Consider the following 18,414-nt stretch of genomic DNA (forward strand, 5'->3'; position numbering starts at 1 on the left):
ACATATTGGAAGCCCCGTTTGTGTTCTGGCTACTCTGTGCTTTTCTGGTCCAGCTTCCAGCTAATGCATTCTGGGAGGCAGAATAGGATGGTCCCGAGTTCTTGGGCCCCTGCCATCCACATAGGAGACTCAGATGAAGTTTTGGGCTTCTGGCATTGGCCTGGCCTGGCCCTGGCTGTTTGCAGGCATTCGGGAAGTGAACCAATGGATGTAAGATATCTCCCTTCTCTCTGTCTCTGTGTGTATCTGCCTTTCAAGTAGATGAAAATAAATAAATTTTTTTTAAAGCTGGAGTAAGGGGCAGGCGTTCAGAACACTGGTTAAGTCTCAGCTTAGAACACAGCATCCCGTAACGAAGTGCCCAAGTTTGGGTTCCGTTTCCACTTTCCATTTAGGCTTTCTGCTTATGTGCACTCGGAGAGGCAGCAACTGATGATTCAAGTAGCTGATCTTTGCCACTCATGTGGACACCTAGATCACATAGGTTGAGTTCCAGGCTCCTGGCTTCAACTTGGCCCAGCCACAGCTGATGCAAGCATTTGGGGAGTGAACCAGCAGATAGGAGGTCTCTCTGTGTGTCTCTGGTTATGTTTGTTTCTCTGCCTTGCAAATAAAATAAATAAAGTAAAATAAAAAAAATACAAGTTGGAGTGAGAGTTTGTCTTGGGCATACTGTTTCCCTTATCTGGAAAATGAGCACCATCATCAACACCTGCCTTACAGAAAAAAAGATAATGGCTACTGGGAAAATATAGATAATATTTCTGTTGGGCCCTGGAGCCATCAGATAGTCTTATCATGTTGGTCAGAGATGACAGACCGCTAGCAAGAACCAGACAGGAAGTGTCCAGTGCCAGGGCACAGGCTCTCATCATGTGAGCCAACTGGCCCTGTGGTCTGCTTTTCTTCAGGGTGGCTGGGGAGGGGCAGTTGTTTGGAGCTCAGCACATCAGAGAGGAAAACATGCAAACGGTGGATTCCCTGTGTCAGTTATGATGTCTCTGTCTTCTCTTCTGCTACAGTAATCCGGTACAACAGTGATCTGGTTCAGAAATACCACCCTTGCTTCTGGATCGATGGGCAGTATCTCTGCTGCTCTCAGACAGCCAAAAATGCTATGGGCTGCCAAATTTTGGAGAACAGGAATGGAAGTAAGAGATCTGATCAATACAACTTCTTCCTCCTTTGACTCACTCTCAATAAGGGGCTGTACCAAACCCAGGGACAAAGCATAAGATAGTACATTTTGGCCACTGCACAAATAGACCTGGCAGAGGCGGTTACTGGGAATGGAAATCTTAGATGGTGATCTGTTCTCTAAGCCATGTGACCTGGGGGACTCTATCTATTTGGACCTTTTTTTTTCTATCTTGCCTAAAGGCACTGTGCACTCCAGCACAGTCCTTGAGCAAGTCTATCCCTGGGCCCTTTCCTAAAATGCATTCCTTGTCATCACTGGCTTCTTGTTTTGCAGGCTTAAAACCAGGGAGTTCTCACAGAAAGACAAAAAAGCCTCTTCCTCCAACTCCTGAGGAGGACCAGGTATGCCGGGATATAGGGTGCTGCTAGTATTTAAATGGAAACTTACAAACAAACCATGAAAACGAAACACTCCAGAGTCCCAGAATTCCACTGCAACTAGGCAGTGTTCATCAGTATTCTTGCCAAGACAGATTTCTCCTTCTAATTAGAACTTTCTCTTCAACGGAAAGATAGAGGGCTATTAGATAGTTTCTGGCGACCATTTAATTCAACCACCTGTTTCAAACAAAGCCTACTTTTTAAGTGAAAAGTATTTTCAAACATAAAGTTGAAAGAATTTAACCCTGAACACTCATATACCCAAAACTTAGATTCTACCGCTAACATTTTACTTTCACACTTGAGTTTTGGGTTTTTTTTTTTCCTTGACCTTTCTCATATATCATAAGGAGGTAGGGCAGGTATTATTAAGTCAGTTATTAGTTCCACCTACCAGTTGAGAGCTAAGCAGATTTCCTGAGTATGGCTGTATGTGGGTTTTGCCCAGAGAGCTTTGAACACTGATGCCTGGTCCCACTCCCAGGGATTTTGACACAACTGGCATGTGGGGAATTGCCTGAGCTTCGGGAGTGTTAAACTCTCTCCAGGTGATCTTCATGTGAATCCCAGGTTGAGAACACCTGCTTTAGTGCCCAAAGATGGTGTTAAAGGAATGTAGAATAAATCTTGTGTTACGTTTGATTTGGGTTAGAATGGCATCACTAGTAAGCGGAAGAGTTAGGAGAGTGCTTACCATGTAGCCACCTCCCTTACGTTTTCTCCTAACTACTGCACAGATCTTGAAAAAGCCACTGCCCCCTGAGCCAACAGCAGCACCAGTCAGCACAAGTGAGCTGAAAAAGGTGGTAGCCCTTTATGATTACATGCCGATGAATGCCAATGACCTACAACTGCGCAAGGGTGATGAGTATTTTATCTTGGAGGAGAGCAACTTACCATGGTGGCGAGCACGGGATAAAAACGGGTGAGTTCATGCCAGCCCTTCCTGAGCCTTGTACCTGCCCACTCCACACACATGCCAAATGCTGCAGCATAATTGTCCTGCTCACTCTCCTGATCAGAGAGGATTTTTCTGACACCAAAGAGAATATGCTCTCCTTCCAAGCACTTCCCAGCATGCAGTTCTACACATGGCCTCTGCCCCTTTTCTGAGCCTCTGTTGTAGTGCACAGATAACCAACACCACATGTGCAGAAGCTGCACCCTTCACTGGCCTAACCATGCATGGTAAAAAGGGTCCTCTTCGAGAGAGAAGAGTGACTTACAGGCTTCTGTTTGGAACTGGTTCTGAGCTCAGAAGTATGGGCATATGAATTGTTTTCTCCAGGATGGGAAAGTGTTGGACGATCTGCTACGTTGTCTCCTTTACAGGCAGGAAGGCTACATTCCTAGTAACTATGTCACCGAAGCAGAAGACTCCATAGAAATGTATGAGTGAGTATGCTTGTGCTCCCAGCACACAATCTTCCAGGAGGAACAAAGTATATACTTTTCTACCCATTTGACAAAATTGTTTTCATTTCAAGATACATGTTCAAATTAGTGCCGACTGCTCCAATGATGCCACCACCCCAAGTTAGTGCCTATGTCTTGCCTTCACCCTGAACATCCTCTGCTTATGAGAGCTGGGAGGGCACCATGCCCTCAAACCCAGAAGAATAACACTCAAAGAAAAGGGTTGACAGCCTGATGACACTCACTTTGAGTGCCCCAGTCCCTGAACTCTCCCCTGAAACCCCTGCTATCTACCTTTGCCCTCTGTGCACCATTCCCATGAGTCTGCAGTGCCAACCTGGGTTTGGGAAAGGGACAACATGTGATGTGCATTTGTCAGGCACTCAAGAAAGAGTTTGAGTGCAATGATTGAACCCCTGGCAGGGACCAACCCTGGAGAGCACTCGGACCTCTGAGCTGCCTTCAGTGGGGCCCCAGAGCCGCTCAAGAACTCTCCTCCCACAGGTGGTATTCCAAACACATGACTCGGAGTCAAGCTGAGCAACTGCTCAAGCAAGAGGTGAGTGCATGACCATGAGCAAACGGCATTCCCTTTGTTCAGTGAGTGAGGATCCTGGATGGAGGGCTTGCTCTGTACTCCATCTTCAGACAAGGCGGCGTCAAGGGCGCCATCATCTGTGGTACCAATTCGCTTTGCGGTATCCCAATCAGTGCAGCTACAGCTCAAGCGTGGAACTTGGCAGTAAAATCATGAATCGTTTCTATTCTGCCTCAGGATCGGGCAAGTGGGATGCCGGTGTGGATGCTACTTCCTCCTTTGTTCAGCTTCTTTTTTGTTGTTTCAGGGGAAAGAAGGAGGTTTTATTGTCAGAGACTCCAGCAAAGCTGGAAAATACACCGTGTCTGTGTTTGCTAAATCTACAGGGTGAGTGCTACTACTGTTCATGGACAGGGTGCTCTCCCAACAGCTCCTTAATGGTGTGCCCCTCCTACTTCCTCTAGCTCCTGAACTCAAAACTCACCTCCCTTCACCTCTTGGGTCCTGCTGCCCCTTGTTCCCAAGGCACTGACTAAGCAGCCATTTCTTTAGGGACCCGCAAGGAGTGATACGCCATTATGTTGTGTGCTCCACGCCTCAGAGCCAGTATTACCTGGCTGAGAAGCACCTTTTCAGCACCATCCCCGAGCTCATTAACTATCATCAGCATAACTCTGCAGGTGAGTACCGGGGCAGCCAAGAAGAAGGATGTGACAACGCCAGGAGAAGCAATTCTGGACAAGATGGCCAGGGGGAGAGTATACCTCACAGGGCAGTTGAATGAGCTGTGAACGTAAATCCTTGGATAGTCAGGTAGGGGTCCTGTCAAGAGGTGGTCAAAGGCCAACCTTACACCCAAATTGGTGCTGACTTCTTACTGAAACTCAGTGCCAAGGAAAGACACAGAGGAGACTGGTGATGAACCAGTCAGCTATATTTTTTTGAGTTCCTGCTATGTACTCAGCAATTCCCTCTGTTCTAAAGGAGATTGCAGGGAAAGTCTGAGTCAAGATCCTTGTCCACAAAGAACATACATGTTAGACAACATCATTTCTGAGTAGTGCAGAAATAATAAAACCTGGCATGCATATATGGGATAGGCTTCATTGAGAAGACAGGATGTGAGTTAAGCCTGGGCTGGGAGGTATGAATATATTCAGTTGGGATGGGGTGTATTTCAATAGCATTTTCTTATCTTCTCTCTGAAAGCTCTTTTGTGAGAGAAGAAACTTTCAGAAAAATGTGGGTTTGTAAAGATCTCCTGGGATTTTAAAATATGCTAGAGAGATGCATACTGAAAGTGAGAGGCTTTAAGTGAGTATGTGGGAAGCAGCCCATCCTCTATGCTGCACCAACAGCATGATCTCTCTGTATGTTACAGGACTCATATCCAGGCTCAAATATCCAGTGTCTCAACAAAACAAGAACGCACCTTCCACTGCAGGCCTGGGCTACGGTAACCGCTTATTTCTCTGCAGTAGAGTAAACTGGCCAGTTGCAAGGCCTACCTTTACAGACCTTGCCTTAGCAAGTGACCTTGAGGTGCACTGTCCTACCTCAGCTGCTTCAAGGAAGGTTAAGGACAGAACCAAGCAAGAGTTATTTAATGATTTTCTCCCTCTAGTGGCTCCTACTGGCACTGCAAAAATGTAGCTTCATAAAGGGGTTTGTTGATGGTGAGGGTCTTTTTCTCTTTTATTTTTAATCCTAGTAGAAAGTTTCAAGACCATTCCTGAGTTTATTAACTAGCAGCATTAAAATAATCATAAATGGATTTGTGGAAGTTGTCTATTTTCTTACTTTCTGGCCAACTTGTACCTAAAATTTCTAGATTCCTCCAACCAGTAACCCTGTCCAAGATTTACTTCAGCAAAAATAAATTAATATTCCTGAGAATTTCCTTTTTACTACTTTTCCTATTTCTACTTCAGTAAGGATTCTTATATATGATAAGAACTGCATATATATGAACCCCAAGGACTCACACTATGACTTTGTTGTTAGGATCTTGGGAAATCGATCCAAAGGACCTGACCTTCTTGAAGGAGCTGGGGACTGGACAATTTGGGGTAGTGAAGTATGGAAAGTGGAGAGGCCGATATGACGTGGCCATCAAGATGATCAGAGAAGGCTCTATGTCTGAGGATGAGTTCATTGAAGAAGCCAAAGTTATGATGTGAGTTACAGCCAAATTCAACTCTCAATCTAAAAATTCCCAGGGCAAGCCAGGGTGGTTTATGGTGACTTACAGTGAGATTTGGGACCAAGGACTGGGGTCAACTTCTGATTGGTGGGTGTCCTAACTGCTGAAATAATCATTTATTTGTCCTAGATATTGGTTGAGAATAGTGTTGGTCATGGTAATGTACAATCGCAATAGCATTTGGGGGCAAATGTAGCCAATGAGACTTTCAAAAGAAAGACTGATTCTAATTTAGCATTGGTGTTCTTTCACCCCCCAGACTTGTTTCCTGTTTCATTGATGGGCTCCAAATCCCAGATCACCCCACATCTTAGGCAATTTTGGGGCTTGGGGTGGGAAGGAGGAAAGTAAACTCACTGTTACAGTCCCTTATCTGGTGCTCTCGGCCAAGGCCAACCCCTTTCCTCCCCCACCCCTTTATGGCTACTGTTCAGAACTGAAAGGGAGGACTCGTTCCTTGCCTCTCCTGTAGGAACCTTTCCCATGAGAAGCTGGTGCAGTTGTATGGCGTGTGCACCAAGCAGCGCCCCATCTTCATCATCACTGAGTACATGGCCAATGGCTGCCTCCTGAACTACCTGAGAGAGATGCGCCATCGCTTCCAGACTCAGCAGCTGTTGGAGATGTGCAAGGATGTCTGCGAAGCCATGGAATACCTGGAGTCAAAGCAGTTCCTTCACCGAGACCTGGTGGGATCTCAGGAGGACTAGCCTGGGGCCCAAGGGCTGAGGGGTGGAGGCGACAGTGGAGGATATACCATACGCTACCAAGGAAGGTGGCTGGTGCCAACCTGTTGGTTTTTCTAGAAAACACCAAGTTAAGCAGGCCTTTGCCCCAGTAGTGAGCCAGTCAGGTATCCACAGCCTAAACTCCATGAGGCCTTCCAGGGTGTGAGTGAGAGCAATCACTCACCCCTGCCCCTGCCACCCCCGAGGAAATGGCAGGGTCCTTCCGTGACCATTCTGGACTCGGAGCAGAAGGGCAACCCCGTGCTTCCCAATGGGAATGCCTCTGGCATAGAGCATCATTTAGTTACACTGGCATCACAAACTGGGGGCCTGTGGGTATATTTGGCACACTTATTTTTCAATGCTTTCTAATAAGCAAACACTTAAATGAAGCATTTCCCATTTTAAAAATCCCCTGGCATTTCTAGCTTCTTGTGAAAATCTAGACCATCTTGGAACCCAGGCTCCATATTATCCCAAGCCATGTTCACGGTCAGCAGGAGCTGAGGAGCAGGCGTGGGCCCTCATTTCTGACAATCTCCACCCATCCCACTTAACTTTCACTTTACCTGTCTGGCTCTTGCAGGCACAGGAGTTTGTGCCCCTGGGTTTTTGTTTTTGTTTTTAGCCAAGCTAAGGCTCAAATTGCCTAAAAACTCACTGGCAGAAAAGTAAAAAAACAAAACAAACTCACCCCCCCCCCCTTTAACTCTCCCAGCCTTTCAGTGAACAGTGAAAGAACTGCCCATGTGAATCAAATCGTTTTGCTCAGTGCTTTACTTGGATTTACAGAGCAGGCTGCTTTCCACAGGGCGGAAATGCAACAAAGTTTCTCAGTCCACCACCCCTGTTAGGTGGGAAGGTGTCTGTCTCTAGTTGAAGGCGATGAGGAATCCCTGGCTTTATTCTGCCAGTGGACAGAGCTTTGTGCCTTTAACCTGTGTGTGTGTGCCAGGAACAGAGTCTCACCAGTATCTATTGCACCAACAGGCAGCTCGAAACTGTTTAGTAAACGATCAAGGAGTGGTGAAAGTGTCTGACTTCGGCCTGTCCAGGTGAGACTGCCTTTCGGCATCTTTCTCTTTAAAAGTAAAAATCAGCCTACTACAAACATGAGGCATGGTACGGTTTCGTCATCGCTACACTTTTTAATCTACTTCTTTTCTTCTTTTCTCATTCTAGTGTTGTCCACCATCTTCCCATTCCTTTTCTTCCACTGAATTAAGCTACTTCTCTCATCTGCTTATTATTTCCCTCTCCTTACCTTCCCCACCCCTCTTGAACTGATTTCTCCAATCCTATTATCTTCATCTGTTAATCTTGCTGACTTTACTCCAGCCCTCTTTGAAGCTGCTTGCTTAGTCTAATCCCCAGGAGGAAGGGAAGACACGTTAGACCTTATTTCACTCCATCCTTTCCATAACCATATTGTGGGTTAGGGAAACTAAATCAGAAGTAAAAAACAAGGGGGTGTTGGGTGCAGTTAAGACACCACTTGGGGTGCCCGCACCCCATACTGGGGTGTCTGGGTTTGAGTCCCAGCTCCATTACCAATCCCAGGTTCTGGGCTCCTGGTTTCGTTCAGGCCCAGACCTAGCTGTTGTAGGCATTTGGGGAGTGAACCAGATCTCTGCTGTCTGTTTCTCTGCCTTTCAAATGAATGAAAATCAATACAAACTTTAAAAAGAAACAAAAACAGGAATTTTGTTAAAAGTAACATTTTGTAAAAGACACAGCTTGGCCAGCAGAGCCTTTTGAGAAAGCCTGTAAGCGTATATGTGTGCAGCTCTTTTAACTGTCAAGAAAATATAAGCAAATCTCAAGCTCTCCAAAACCTACTGGTAAGAAGTCCTGAATTCTTTGCAGGTACGTCCTGGATGATGAATACACAAGCTCAGTAGGCTCTAAGTTTCCAGTCCGGTGGTCTCCACCAGAAGTCCTCATGTATAGCAAGTTCAGCAGCAAATCTGACATTTGGGCTTTTGGTAAGTGGGTAAGATTTTGCAGATCACACAGGCCAAAGGAAGAGGAATTCAAGGAGGGAATTTCTTATTTTGCAACCTGCACAGAGAGGTTGTTCTTGCTTTCATTCACCTAACCTATAGGGTGTTCCTGCTGTGTGTCAGGCAGCCCAAGGGTTTCTGAGGATAAAAACAGTCAACGGGACATGATCCCCACTTTCTTGGAACTTAACGATATACTGAGGGAAACAGACAATTCATTCAGTTTCCAACAGCTTCTGAATCCTGATTACATACCACATCCTTTAGCTACGAAGACAAGTAAGATGCTTTCTTCTACAAGAGTTAATAGTCTAGTAGAGCTCTGATCACCATCCAGTGTACTTGGGAGCATAGCAGAAGTCTGGACAAAATGTAAAAAGCACAGAGCAGGGAATCAGTGAATTCTAATTTCTGTGGTTGATCTAGGAAGACAAGGACCCGTACTACCCTCAAAAGACTGTAAAGTGTTTTAATTCCTTTCTCCCCCCCCATTTTCTAGGGGTTTTGATGTGGGAAATCTACTCCCTGGGGAAGATGCCCTATGAAAGATTTACTAACAGTGAGACCGCTGAACACATCGCCCAAGGCCTGCGTCTCTACAGGCCTCACCTGGCTTCAGAGAGGGTGTACACCATTATGTACAGCTGCTGGCATGAGGTAAGTTTCTTATCATGACCTCCTACATTTTCCTTGAACTGACTTTCCCATCTGATTGCCGCTTTCCATGGCTGCCTGCCCGCTGGGCCCAGACAGATAGCTGAACACATTCTCTGACCGTGGCCTGTACTCCAATCATCTGAAGGCAGGCGGCTCTCCCAGGTACAGCCCAGTTGTCACCAGGGCATCACCAGCAGACCCCAATACCAACTCAGCTTTAGGGAAAGGGGTATGTGCATAAGCAGGCAGCCAGAGGCCCGCAGACAAGTGCCTGCACATTTCAAAAGGAAAGAAAACTCATTGAAGTTTGCATTCACTTCTTTGGGAATCACTGGCCCTTTCTTCCACTTTACTAGATGCCAAACTTTTCCAGCTGAGGTCCTAAATGAGCTTTCTTCTTCTGTAATTTTAAATTTTTTATTTAAGTTTTACAAGTTTCATATATTTCACATGTACAGATTTAGGGACACAGTGGGGCCTCCCCTCACTCCCATCCATATTCCAACCTTCCCCCCTCCCTCTCAGATTCCCATTCTTAATTTTTACAGTGATCTATTATCAGTTTACTTAGTGATCATAGCCCTACTCTAAGTAGAGGAGTTCAGCAAATCGTATGAAGAGAAAGAAAACAAAACAACATAAAGCAAAGCTAAACAAAAGATTGTTCCTCACTGCAAGAGACAATGATCCAGTCTCCAAATGTCTGTTTTGCTCAAATACATTACATTTCAGGTGTTCTATTAGTTGCATCGGATCAGGGAAAACATGATATTTGCCTATGAGATTTCTTTTTAATATGCCCTATAAGGCTTCAGAGGCGATTAAAATGGGTAGCTTTATTTTGTTTTTGTTTCTCGCTATGGTGCCTATGTAGGTGTATATGATATTTTAGAAATAAGGAGCCAGTGCCACTACTATTACCCAAGGTGCCATCTCCACTTCTCAGTAGCTCCTTGGCAACCTTAACTTGGCAGCCTAAATCTCTAGTGGCGATAAATGCTCAGCTCTTTGTTCTGTCCTGCCAGAAATGGGGGAAAGGGAGTGCCTAACAAAGACACTAGAATCTAGAGCCCTCCTAGTGAGGTGACAGTGAGCATCTGGGTCAGAGCTTGGCTCCTTTCCCTTGAGCAAATGCGGGAAAGAAAGAAAAGCATGGGGAAAGGGAGAGCCCCTTGGAGCCATTTCCTTTCTCTCTTGAATGGACATCAGGATACCTGAAGAACTCTTTAAAAATACAGATTACTTGGAAACAGGTGTTCAGTCTAGCAGTTAAGATGCCCATGTCCCATATCCTGGTTCTGGCTCCTGACACGGGTTTCCCATCAATGCTGACTCTGCGAGATCTGACTCAAGTAAATGGGTTTATGCCACTCATCTGGGAGACGTGTGGATTGCATTCCCAGTTTTTGGTGCCTGGCTCTCGCTCCCCCTTCTTTCCTCTCTCCCTCCCCTCCCTCTTTTCCTCCCCCTCCTTCTCTCATTCTTCCCCTCTCTCCTCCCACCTCCCACCCTCCCATAAATAAACAGACTTTTTAAAAAGATTTATTTATTTATTTGAAAGACAGAGTTACAGAGAGGCAGAAAGTTTTTCTATCCGTTGGTTCACTCCCCAAATGGCCACAATAGCTGGAGCTGAGCTGATGTGAAGCCAGGAGCCAGGAGCTTCTTCCAGGTCTCCCATGCTGGTGCAGGGGCCCAAGGACTTGGGCCATCTTCCACTGCTTTTCCAGACCATAGCAGAGAGATGGATTGGAAGTGGAGCAGCTGGGAGTTGAACTGGCACCCATCTGGGATACTGGCAATGTAGGTGGCAGTTTTACCCACTACGCCTCAGTGTCGGCCTCAACAAATAGACATTTTTAAAAGCTATGCTTCTTTCCCTGAAATTATGATTAGGTATATATAAAGTAGCATCCAGAAATTTATTTTTAAACTTCCCAGGAAATTTTGATACTCAACTAGGTTTACGATCCGAAGGACTAAGAAATTGATGACCTTTTGGTCTGACACCTTTAGGCCATTGTGGCATGAACGTTCCCTGAATCATGAAATTCCTCAGGGGCTTATGGATCATGGCTGTCAGAAAGAGCCTTAGTCTGGAGGCCAGACTGTGCTAGCAAAAGGTCCCTAGTGCTCAGGATCCCTGCCCAGTTTCTTTTGTGATCCATCGCCGGGGCATGCTACCGGGCACAGAGTATATGCATCGTCAGTAGCTGCGTTTCCCTCGGATTCGGATTCCAGCCACTGTAACACTCCCTCTTTTCTTTGCTTTTAGAAAGCAGATGAACGTCCCACTTTCAAAATTCTCCTGAGCAACATTCTAGACGTCATGGATGAAGAATCCTGAGCTCGCAAATAAGCTTCCTGGTTCTACTCCTTGCTTCTACAAGCCCCCATTTCACCTTCTCTGAGGAAAGCCCGGGTTTACAGGCTCGGGAGCCTTTGCGCTCCCACTCGCGACACAAAGGCCCCCTCTCTGCATCTAGGAATGCCGCTCTTCTTTGACCCCCTGGGATAGGGCCTTCTGAGCATAGGCCAAGGAAGTTTTGTGCCCGTATTGCCCCTCCCCCCAAGACTTTTAAGACAGACGAATTTGGGGTGGAAACATTTGAGGGGAGGGAGGGAGGTAACGCAGCCTCACAAAGAGTCCAACAGCTCTTTGGAGAGACACTGGATCTTGGGAGGGGGGCACACAGAATTTAGGGAGAATGAAGCGGTGTTATCAAATGGGAGGGGGTCGTTTTGATACAATAAAGTTACTGGAAAGGTGTGTGAAGGTTTTTGGTATCTCGATGAATTATGCAGCCTGCCTCAAAGAACCGTCTCGGTAGTCCAGAAAACTGCTGTGTGGCATTGACGGGACATCCTGCTACACTGAGGACTCAGCGGGATCCTCAGCTTTTAACCTCTCTCATTCTACTGGATCCAGGTAAACCCTGCCTCTGAGTCAGACAGCAATTCAGAAGCCGGAGCGGTGTCTGGCATATAGTAGGTGTACCATAGTATCTGAATGAATCTGAGAGTTGGGGACAAACTGCCAGAGCCTCATTTCCCTACGTCAGGAGAGGAAAAATCCGTTCAAAGAAGTAGAGAGCAGGGCCCAGGAAGGCCAACTTAATGCACCGAGCAAAACCCCAGCCGCTGGGAAAGCGCGGGCCAATTTGGAACCGGGGAGGGGCGGAGCTGCTGGGCTGGACAGGAACGGGTCACGTGGCGCTGAAGGAACTTCCTTTCCCTCTTGCTACTTTTTCTTCTCGGAATAACGTCTCCATCGCGCCCCGGCGCTGGGCTGCAAGCCCTGAGTCCTCAAGGCGCAGGCCGGGCGCCGCCGCGCAGCTGCGGGCGGGAGAGGAGCCCGCGGGCCCGGAGAACCGAGCGCCAAGACCAGGCCGCGGGAGGCGAGGAGGGCGGCGGCGGCGGCGGCGGCGGCGGCGGCGCCGATCAGCGCCCGCCTCGCGCCGACGCAGTGCGCTCACGGGGCGGGCCCAGGGCGGCGGGTTGTGGTTCCGGTTCCGTCGCCGAGACACGTGAAGGTCGGAGAGTTGGTGCGGAGTCCGTCTCGGCACGCGTGGTCGCGCTGGGATGGATTCCTCCTCGTCTTCGTCGGCGGCGGCGGGCTTGGGCGCAGTGGACCCGCAGCTGCAGCATTTCATCGAGGTGGAGACCCAGAAGCAGCGCTTCCAGCAGCTGGTGCACCAGATGACTGAACTTTGTTGGGTGAGGATCCTGGGGCTGGGAGCTGGGCAGTACCCACTTTCCTTCTGTCCTTGCCCCGTAGCGCTCGCTGCGATGGAATGTGGGGAGGAAGGTGGACCCAGCTGCACCCTTGGGCTTTCTCAGGTTTCTCAGACCGAGCCAGAAGGGAGAAGGTGACCCCACTTCTGTAGGGAGTGTCACTCTGGTTGGTACAGAAAATTGGGGCTCAAAGAAGTCTTAAGCCACTGGCTCACCCAGCACTCGCAGGCACCTGATGTTGAAGCTGCCTAGTGTCGGTCCCCAGAGCTAACGAGAATCCCCACTCCTGGGATTTTCTCTTTGGGAGCCTGAATCCCAGAGTCAGTGAATCTGTTATTCCTGGACTCTGCGGAATTTACCTTGATTGCTCAGTTCTCCTGAACCCTCCCCGGTGAGAAATGAGTGGCTTCAGCCCACTAACTAGGAAAGTGGCGTAATCTCTTCCAACATACACACGCATGTGCCCTCTTGTTGTTGTGTAATCCCAAGCTGTTTTGGGTCTGAAGGTTGAGGAATTGAGTCTGCCCTGTGAGGACACTTTGGTAAAAGCATGGAAGGCATTTGCAGCTCGAGATCAAGGTTTTCTGGTTGCCAAGACAGCATACTGGCCCCCTTGACAAATGAAATTCACAGAATTCAGAAGCCAAGGATAAGTTTCCTTGGAGTTGAAGGGTCGGAGGCAGAGAAGAAGGAGTAAAATGCATCCGAACCACTTAACTTGAACTATATACAGTCACCAGTTTCCGTAGTGCATTTCCCATAAACTCGTGTTATTGCTGGACTATGGCCCTTACGAAATGCTTACTTACCTGTGGACTGCCTTGGACCAGAGTGCACTGATTCATTCTTAAAAATCTGATTCGTTACATTGGGCAGAAGGAGGTGTGGTTAAAGACTCCCTTAAGAATCCGTAAGCTCTGTGCCCTTTCCAATAATTCACGTATGTTTCCATTCATTGTGAGAGGATTCGGGAATCTTAGGCTTAAGTAGACAGAGTTCCAGAATCAGAGGTCATAGATTTATCTTTTCATCCTTTCATTCCGCAATGAAAGACATTTAATAGCTACAGCATTGTGGAGTTACAACCAAAGTCAGCAAAAATGTGACTTCAGTTGTATTGCTATTTTTCTTCTGTAGTAATGTCAGTTCCTTCATTTTCTGGCCCTAAAACTTTGGGTAAAGTATGTCTTGTGCCACAGTTTCCCTCTTTATAAAATCCTAAAATAGTGTCTATTCCATAGGGTGGTTGTGCAGATTTAATGTAAGGCTACAGACCATTGCTCCATACTTGGTGATTTGCCAAATATGAACTGTAAACATATCAGATACTATTTTTAGGTGAGGTTTTTCCTGTAAGCAACCAGAAGTTACCCCCCACACATACCCTTTTGTCCTCCAAGTTCTCTTTGTGATTCTGTATCTTGTCCTGAGCAGGAGAAGTGCATGGACAAGCCTGGGCCAAAGTTGGACAGTCGGGCTGAGGCCTGTTTTGTGAACTGCGTTGAGCGCTTCATTGATACAAGCCAGTTCATCTTGAATCGACTGGAGCAGACCCAGAAATCCAAGCCAGTCTTCTCCGAAAGCCTTTCTGACTGACCTCGGCATACCTCTTTGGAAAAGGAAGGTAGTTCAAGACACGAAGAGCAGTTGATGGGATGATCGACAAAACAGCTGTGGGGGGATTGGTTCCCACCTTTAGTCACTCTTGGGACATCCTGCCATCTGAAAATGAACAAAGACCAATCATTTTTGTGTGCGGGGTTTGAAGGTCTTATGTGTATTTGGTTGTGTTTTTTTAATCTAACCGTGTGAAAATAATTGACAGATGAGTGGGAAACTCTATTAGATGTGTGTTCCTGTATATGGGAGTACACATTTCTCAAGGTCTCCTTCACTGCTTCCTTTGAGAGTGGGACCACATAGGTAAAAATCACTCATTTGTGTGGATTCATTTCAGATTTCTGGGCAGATCTTTGTGTCTCTCAGAAGGGCAGCAATGGGAGAGGAGTAACTGGTACTTCACTGTGGGCCTCCTTGTCTGGTGTCTGACTGTTAATGCTGGAAAAACAGCTACAGATTTGGAGACTCTCTCCCTCCCCTATACAGTGATTTACTTAACTATCTATATTAAAATATGGTCTCAAGGCAGTATAGGACTCTAACCAGAGAACAGAATTCTCATTAGTGATTGCCACAAGGAAGAAGTTGACTTACCCTGTATTTTAGGGTACCAGAAACCCAAGATGTGTCAAAAACTCAACAGCAGTTTCAGGTAGAGGTGCATGCCTAATTAGTTAATCAGTGTAGATTGCATTTGGTTTATTCTTTTAATCACTGAAATAAAAGCTTCTACAAGATTCAACTCTGAGAAGGACTTCTGTTCTGGTTATCATCTGCATCCTGGAGAGCGTTAGTGTAGGCTGGTTCGGAGGCTGGAATATAGCCAGAGTACCTGCTCTGTGTGGTCCAAAACGAGGTTCCAGAGGTGACGGAGAGAACCTTGAGATGAGATGAGGTGGGAAAGGAGGGGATTCTGCACTGACAGAGGCTTGGGCACATTCGCATTTCCAGAAGCCTCAAGTTCCTGTTTAGCTTTCTCCTACAGGCTCTACAAGAAGTTTTCAGAACTCACGATTAAAACAGTTCTGAGCACAGCCGATTAAGCTGCCACCTCATATGAGCACCCGTTTGAAGCCAGCTGCTTCACTTATGATCCAGCTCCCTGCTAATGCGCCTGGGAAGGCAGCAGTTGAGAGACCCAGTTGGAATTCCAGGCTCCCATGGTCATTTGGGGAGTGAACCAGTGAATAGAAGATCTCTATCTCTCCCCCTCTCTCTCTGTAACTCTGCCTTTCAAATAAATAAATAAATAATCTTTAAAAAAAACCCACAGTTCAACAAAAGGTTAAGTGCATACTCTGTGGCAGACAGGAATCCAGCAGTGCAGAAAAACAAAATCCCTGCCCTTGAAGAGCTTATGTTCTAGCTAGAGAAAGCACACACCTAGCTATGTCAGTGTCCTAAGTGGCGTGAAGGAAAAGCAGAGGAGGGCCATTAGGGAGTGTTGGCAGGGTACTGTTTTTCAAAACGATGGTTAGGGCATTCTTGGGAAGGTGGCATTCCAGCAGAGAGCTGGAAGTACTAAGTGACCAAGCCTTGTGGCCCTCCGGGAGAACATTACAGGCAGCGGTCACTTCATGCCATGAGGTCGTGGAGAACAGGCAGAAGGCACGGCAGCTAGAGCAGAGTAAGGAGAAGGATAAGAAATAAGCTCAGAGGAAAATGCACGAGATGGATTGGGGCTGGGGGCAGGCTGTGCACTGGTCAAAGGGACTTGGAGGCTATTATAAGGACTTTTGGCTTTTAGTAAGCAAGATGAGGAGCCACTGAGGGATCTAGCAGATGAGCAGGCAACATTTCAGGAGCCCCCGGCTGCTCTTTAGAAACATGCACGTGCGGAAGAAGTAGCCGCAGTAGCAGTAGTAGTACAATCATGGCACTTTGAAGACTAGGGGAAGTCAGGCATATACCTTGTATCCGTTGGCCCTGGGTGTTTTCCCTATGTTCATATAAAGCCTGAAGTCATGGAGAAGGATTCTATAGTCTTCTGTCTTACATTTTTAGATTTATTGTTATTACTATCTCATTTTTCCTTTTTCATTTAATATTCGACTACATGTACACACAAACTTAAGTGTTTTTGTTATACAGTGTTGCTGTGTGTTCAGTTACTATTTAACAAAAAGGGGGGCTGGCGCTGTGGTGTAGCAGGTAAAGCTGCTGCCTGCAGTGCCAGCATCCCATATGGACGCTGGTTCTAGTCCTGGCTGCTCCACTTCTGATCCAGCTCTCTGCTATGGCCTGGGAAAGTTGTAGAAGATGGCCTAAGTCCTTGGGCTCCTGCACCTGTACGGGAGACCAGGAAGAAGCTCCTAGTGCCTGGCTTTGGATTGACACAGCTCCTACCATTGTGGCCATGTGGGGAGTGAGCCAGCAGATGCAAGACCTCTCTCTCTCTCTCTCTCTCTCTCTCTCTTTCTTTCTGCCTCTCTGTAACTCTGCTTTTCAAATAAATAAATCCTTTAAAAATATTTAACGAAAAGGAAGGTCTGTCAAATTCCCATAATATGAGGGTACTTCAAAACCCATGGAAAATGGAATTAAAAGATAAATGTATTTTGGTAAACAAAACTCTTGCGATCCATGCATAGTTTTTTCATAATACACATTTTATATGTACTATTTGAAGTTCCCTCATATTCAGGGATTTCAGTTTTTTTCTTTTTGCACCAAAGTAAACTTGTCTATTAATTCCACTGTTCCATGAACTTTTTGAAGTACCCTCATGTACTTCAGCACCAGTAGGTGTTTGACAGTACTAGGCACAAGATAATGAGAAACAAAAGTATAACGTGTGCGCCTGCCCTCAAGCCGGTTAGTAGTACCAGAGCAACTTGGATTCTTGTTTGTTTTGTTAATCTCAGATATTTCTTTTTGGAACCTTGGTAGCCCTGATGACATTCAAAACCCTTATTTTAAATATTCAAGACAGGAAATTCAAGGCTCAACTGTAAAATAAAAGAACTGGTCTAATACTCTTTTCCTGACATGCAGTCTCACTTAGAAGCCTAGTATGTAAGAGAGAAATGCCAAATCACCTGGGGCCCGGGGTGTCTGGAGGCTTGCCAGCTGGCGTCTCCTTATCCCCCAGCATCCCTACTGGTGCCTGAGATACCATCTTAGAGCCTCTAGGGGTTTCTGCAAGCATAGCGTGAAAATGAACCATGAGTCCAGGAACTGACATTAGGGATAATAGATACAAGGAAATTAAGCAAGAACTTCATATGACGGTACTTTGGAAAGTTCACTGGGAAATGGGATTAAAAAGGACAATTTGAGTACCAAAAATTTTGAGATCCACGCATAGCTTTTTTCATAAAATATGTTTTCCATGAACTTTTTGATCTCCATAAATGGCTTGAATTCTGAAATGTAACAAGTCAGTAAACCCTATGTAAAATAGTCTTTATCTGGAATAATGAAAAGCAATTGATAGCCTTTTTATTATTTTATTTTTTTTATTTTTTTGACAGGCAGAGTGGACAGTGAGAGAGAGAGACAGAAAGGTCTTCCTTTGCCGTTGGTTCACCCTCCAATGGCCGCCGCGGTCGGCGCGCTGCGGCCGGTGCACCGGGCTGATCCGATGGCAGGAGCCAGGAGCCAGGTGCTTTTCCTGGTCTCCCATGGGGTGCAGGGCCCAAGCACCTGGGCCATCCTCCACTGCACTCCCTGGCCACAGCAGAGAGCTGGCCTGGAAGAAGGGCAACCGGGACAGAATCCGGCGCCCCAACCGGGACTAGAACCTGGTGTGCCGGCGCCGCTAGGAGGAGGATTAGCCTAGTGAGCCGCGGCACCGGCCCGATAGCCTTTTTTTTAAAGATGAATTTCCCTCTACATCAGTGTCTTTAAAACTGCTAACCTAGGGAGGTTTTATTTCAAAAGCCACTCAGTAACACTTCTCATAAAACTATATTATTCTCTGTCAGCCTTATT

The 18,414-nt window shown here is 46.6% G+C and overlaps 2 protein-coding genes across 3 annotated transcripts in view; both read left to right on the forward strand.

Annotated features, from left to right (window-relative positions):
- Window positions 1-11,896, forward strand: part of BTK (Bruton tyrosine kinase) — a 39,308-nt gene extending 27,412 nt beyond the window's left edge. For both annotated transcript variants that reach the window (XM_002720367.5, XM_089324931.1), the window contains exons 6-19: window positions 1,023-1,151; window positions 1,475-1,542; window positions 2,319-2,506; window positions 2,914-2,976; window positions 3,502-3,556; window positions 3,843-3,922; window positions 4,088-4,215; window positions 4,917-4,991; window positions 5,540-5,711; window positions 6,211-6,427; window positions 7,457-7,521; window positions 8,333-8,451; window positions 8,969-9,126; window positions 11,402-11,896. In XM_002720367.5, the coding sequence (XP_002720413.1) occupies window positions 1,023-1,151; window positions 1,475-1,542; window positions 2,319-2,506; window positions 2,914-2,976; window positions 3,502-3,556; window positions 3,843-3,922; window positions 4,088-4,215; window positions 4,917-4,991; window positions 5,540-5,711; window positions 6,211-6,427; window positions 7,457-7,521; window positions 8,333-8,451; window positions 8,969-9,126; window positions 11,402-11,473 (1,589 nt within the window). In that variant the 3' untranslated portion in view covers window positions 11,474-11,896. The remainder of the gene's footprint in view (window positions 1-1,022; window positions 1,152-1,474; window positions 1,543-2,318; window positions 2,507-2,913; window positions 2,977-3,501; window positions 3,557-3,842; window positions 3,923-4,087; window positions 4,216-4,916; window positions 4,992-5,539; window positions 5,712-6,210; window positions 6,428-7,456; window positions 7,522-8,332; window positions 8,452-8,968; window positions 9,127-11,401) is intronic.
- A 744-nt stretch (window positions 11,897-12,640) lies between these two features.
- TIMM8A (translocase of inner mitochondrial membrane 8A) lies at window positions 12,641-15,229 on the forward strand. The gene is made up of 2 exons (XM_002720370.6): window positions 12,641-12,843; window positions 14,296-15,229. The coding sequence occupies exons 1-2, from the start codon at window positions 12,709-12,711 to the stop codon at window positions 14,455-14,457; spliced, it is 297 nt and encodes a 98-aa protein (XP_002720416.3). The 5' UTR covers window positions 12,641-12,708; the 3' UTR covers window positions 14,458-15,229.
- The last annotated feature ends 3,185 nt before the right edge of the window (window positions 15,230-18,414 follow it).

Source organism: Oryctolagus cuniculus, chromosome X (genome assembly GCF_051225735.1).
Source record: "Oryctolagus cuniculus isolate XC-2025 breed Fujian yellow rabbit chromosome X, ASM5122573v1, whole genome shotgun sequence".
NCBI lineage: Eukaryota > Metazoa > Chordata > Mammalia > Lagomorpha > Leporidae > Oryctolagus > Oryctolagus cuniculus.

Coding starts and splice junctions, on each gene's coding strand:
- TIMM8A (XM_002720370.6), top strand. CDS start 12,709: ATGGATTCCTCCTCGTCTTCGTCGGCGGCGGCGGGCTTGGGCGCAGTG. Junction 12,844..14,295: donor AGATGACTGAACTTTGTTGG/GTGAGGATCCTG, acceptor TGTCCTGAGCAG/GAGAAGTGCATGGACAAGCC.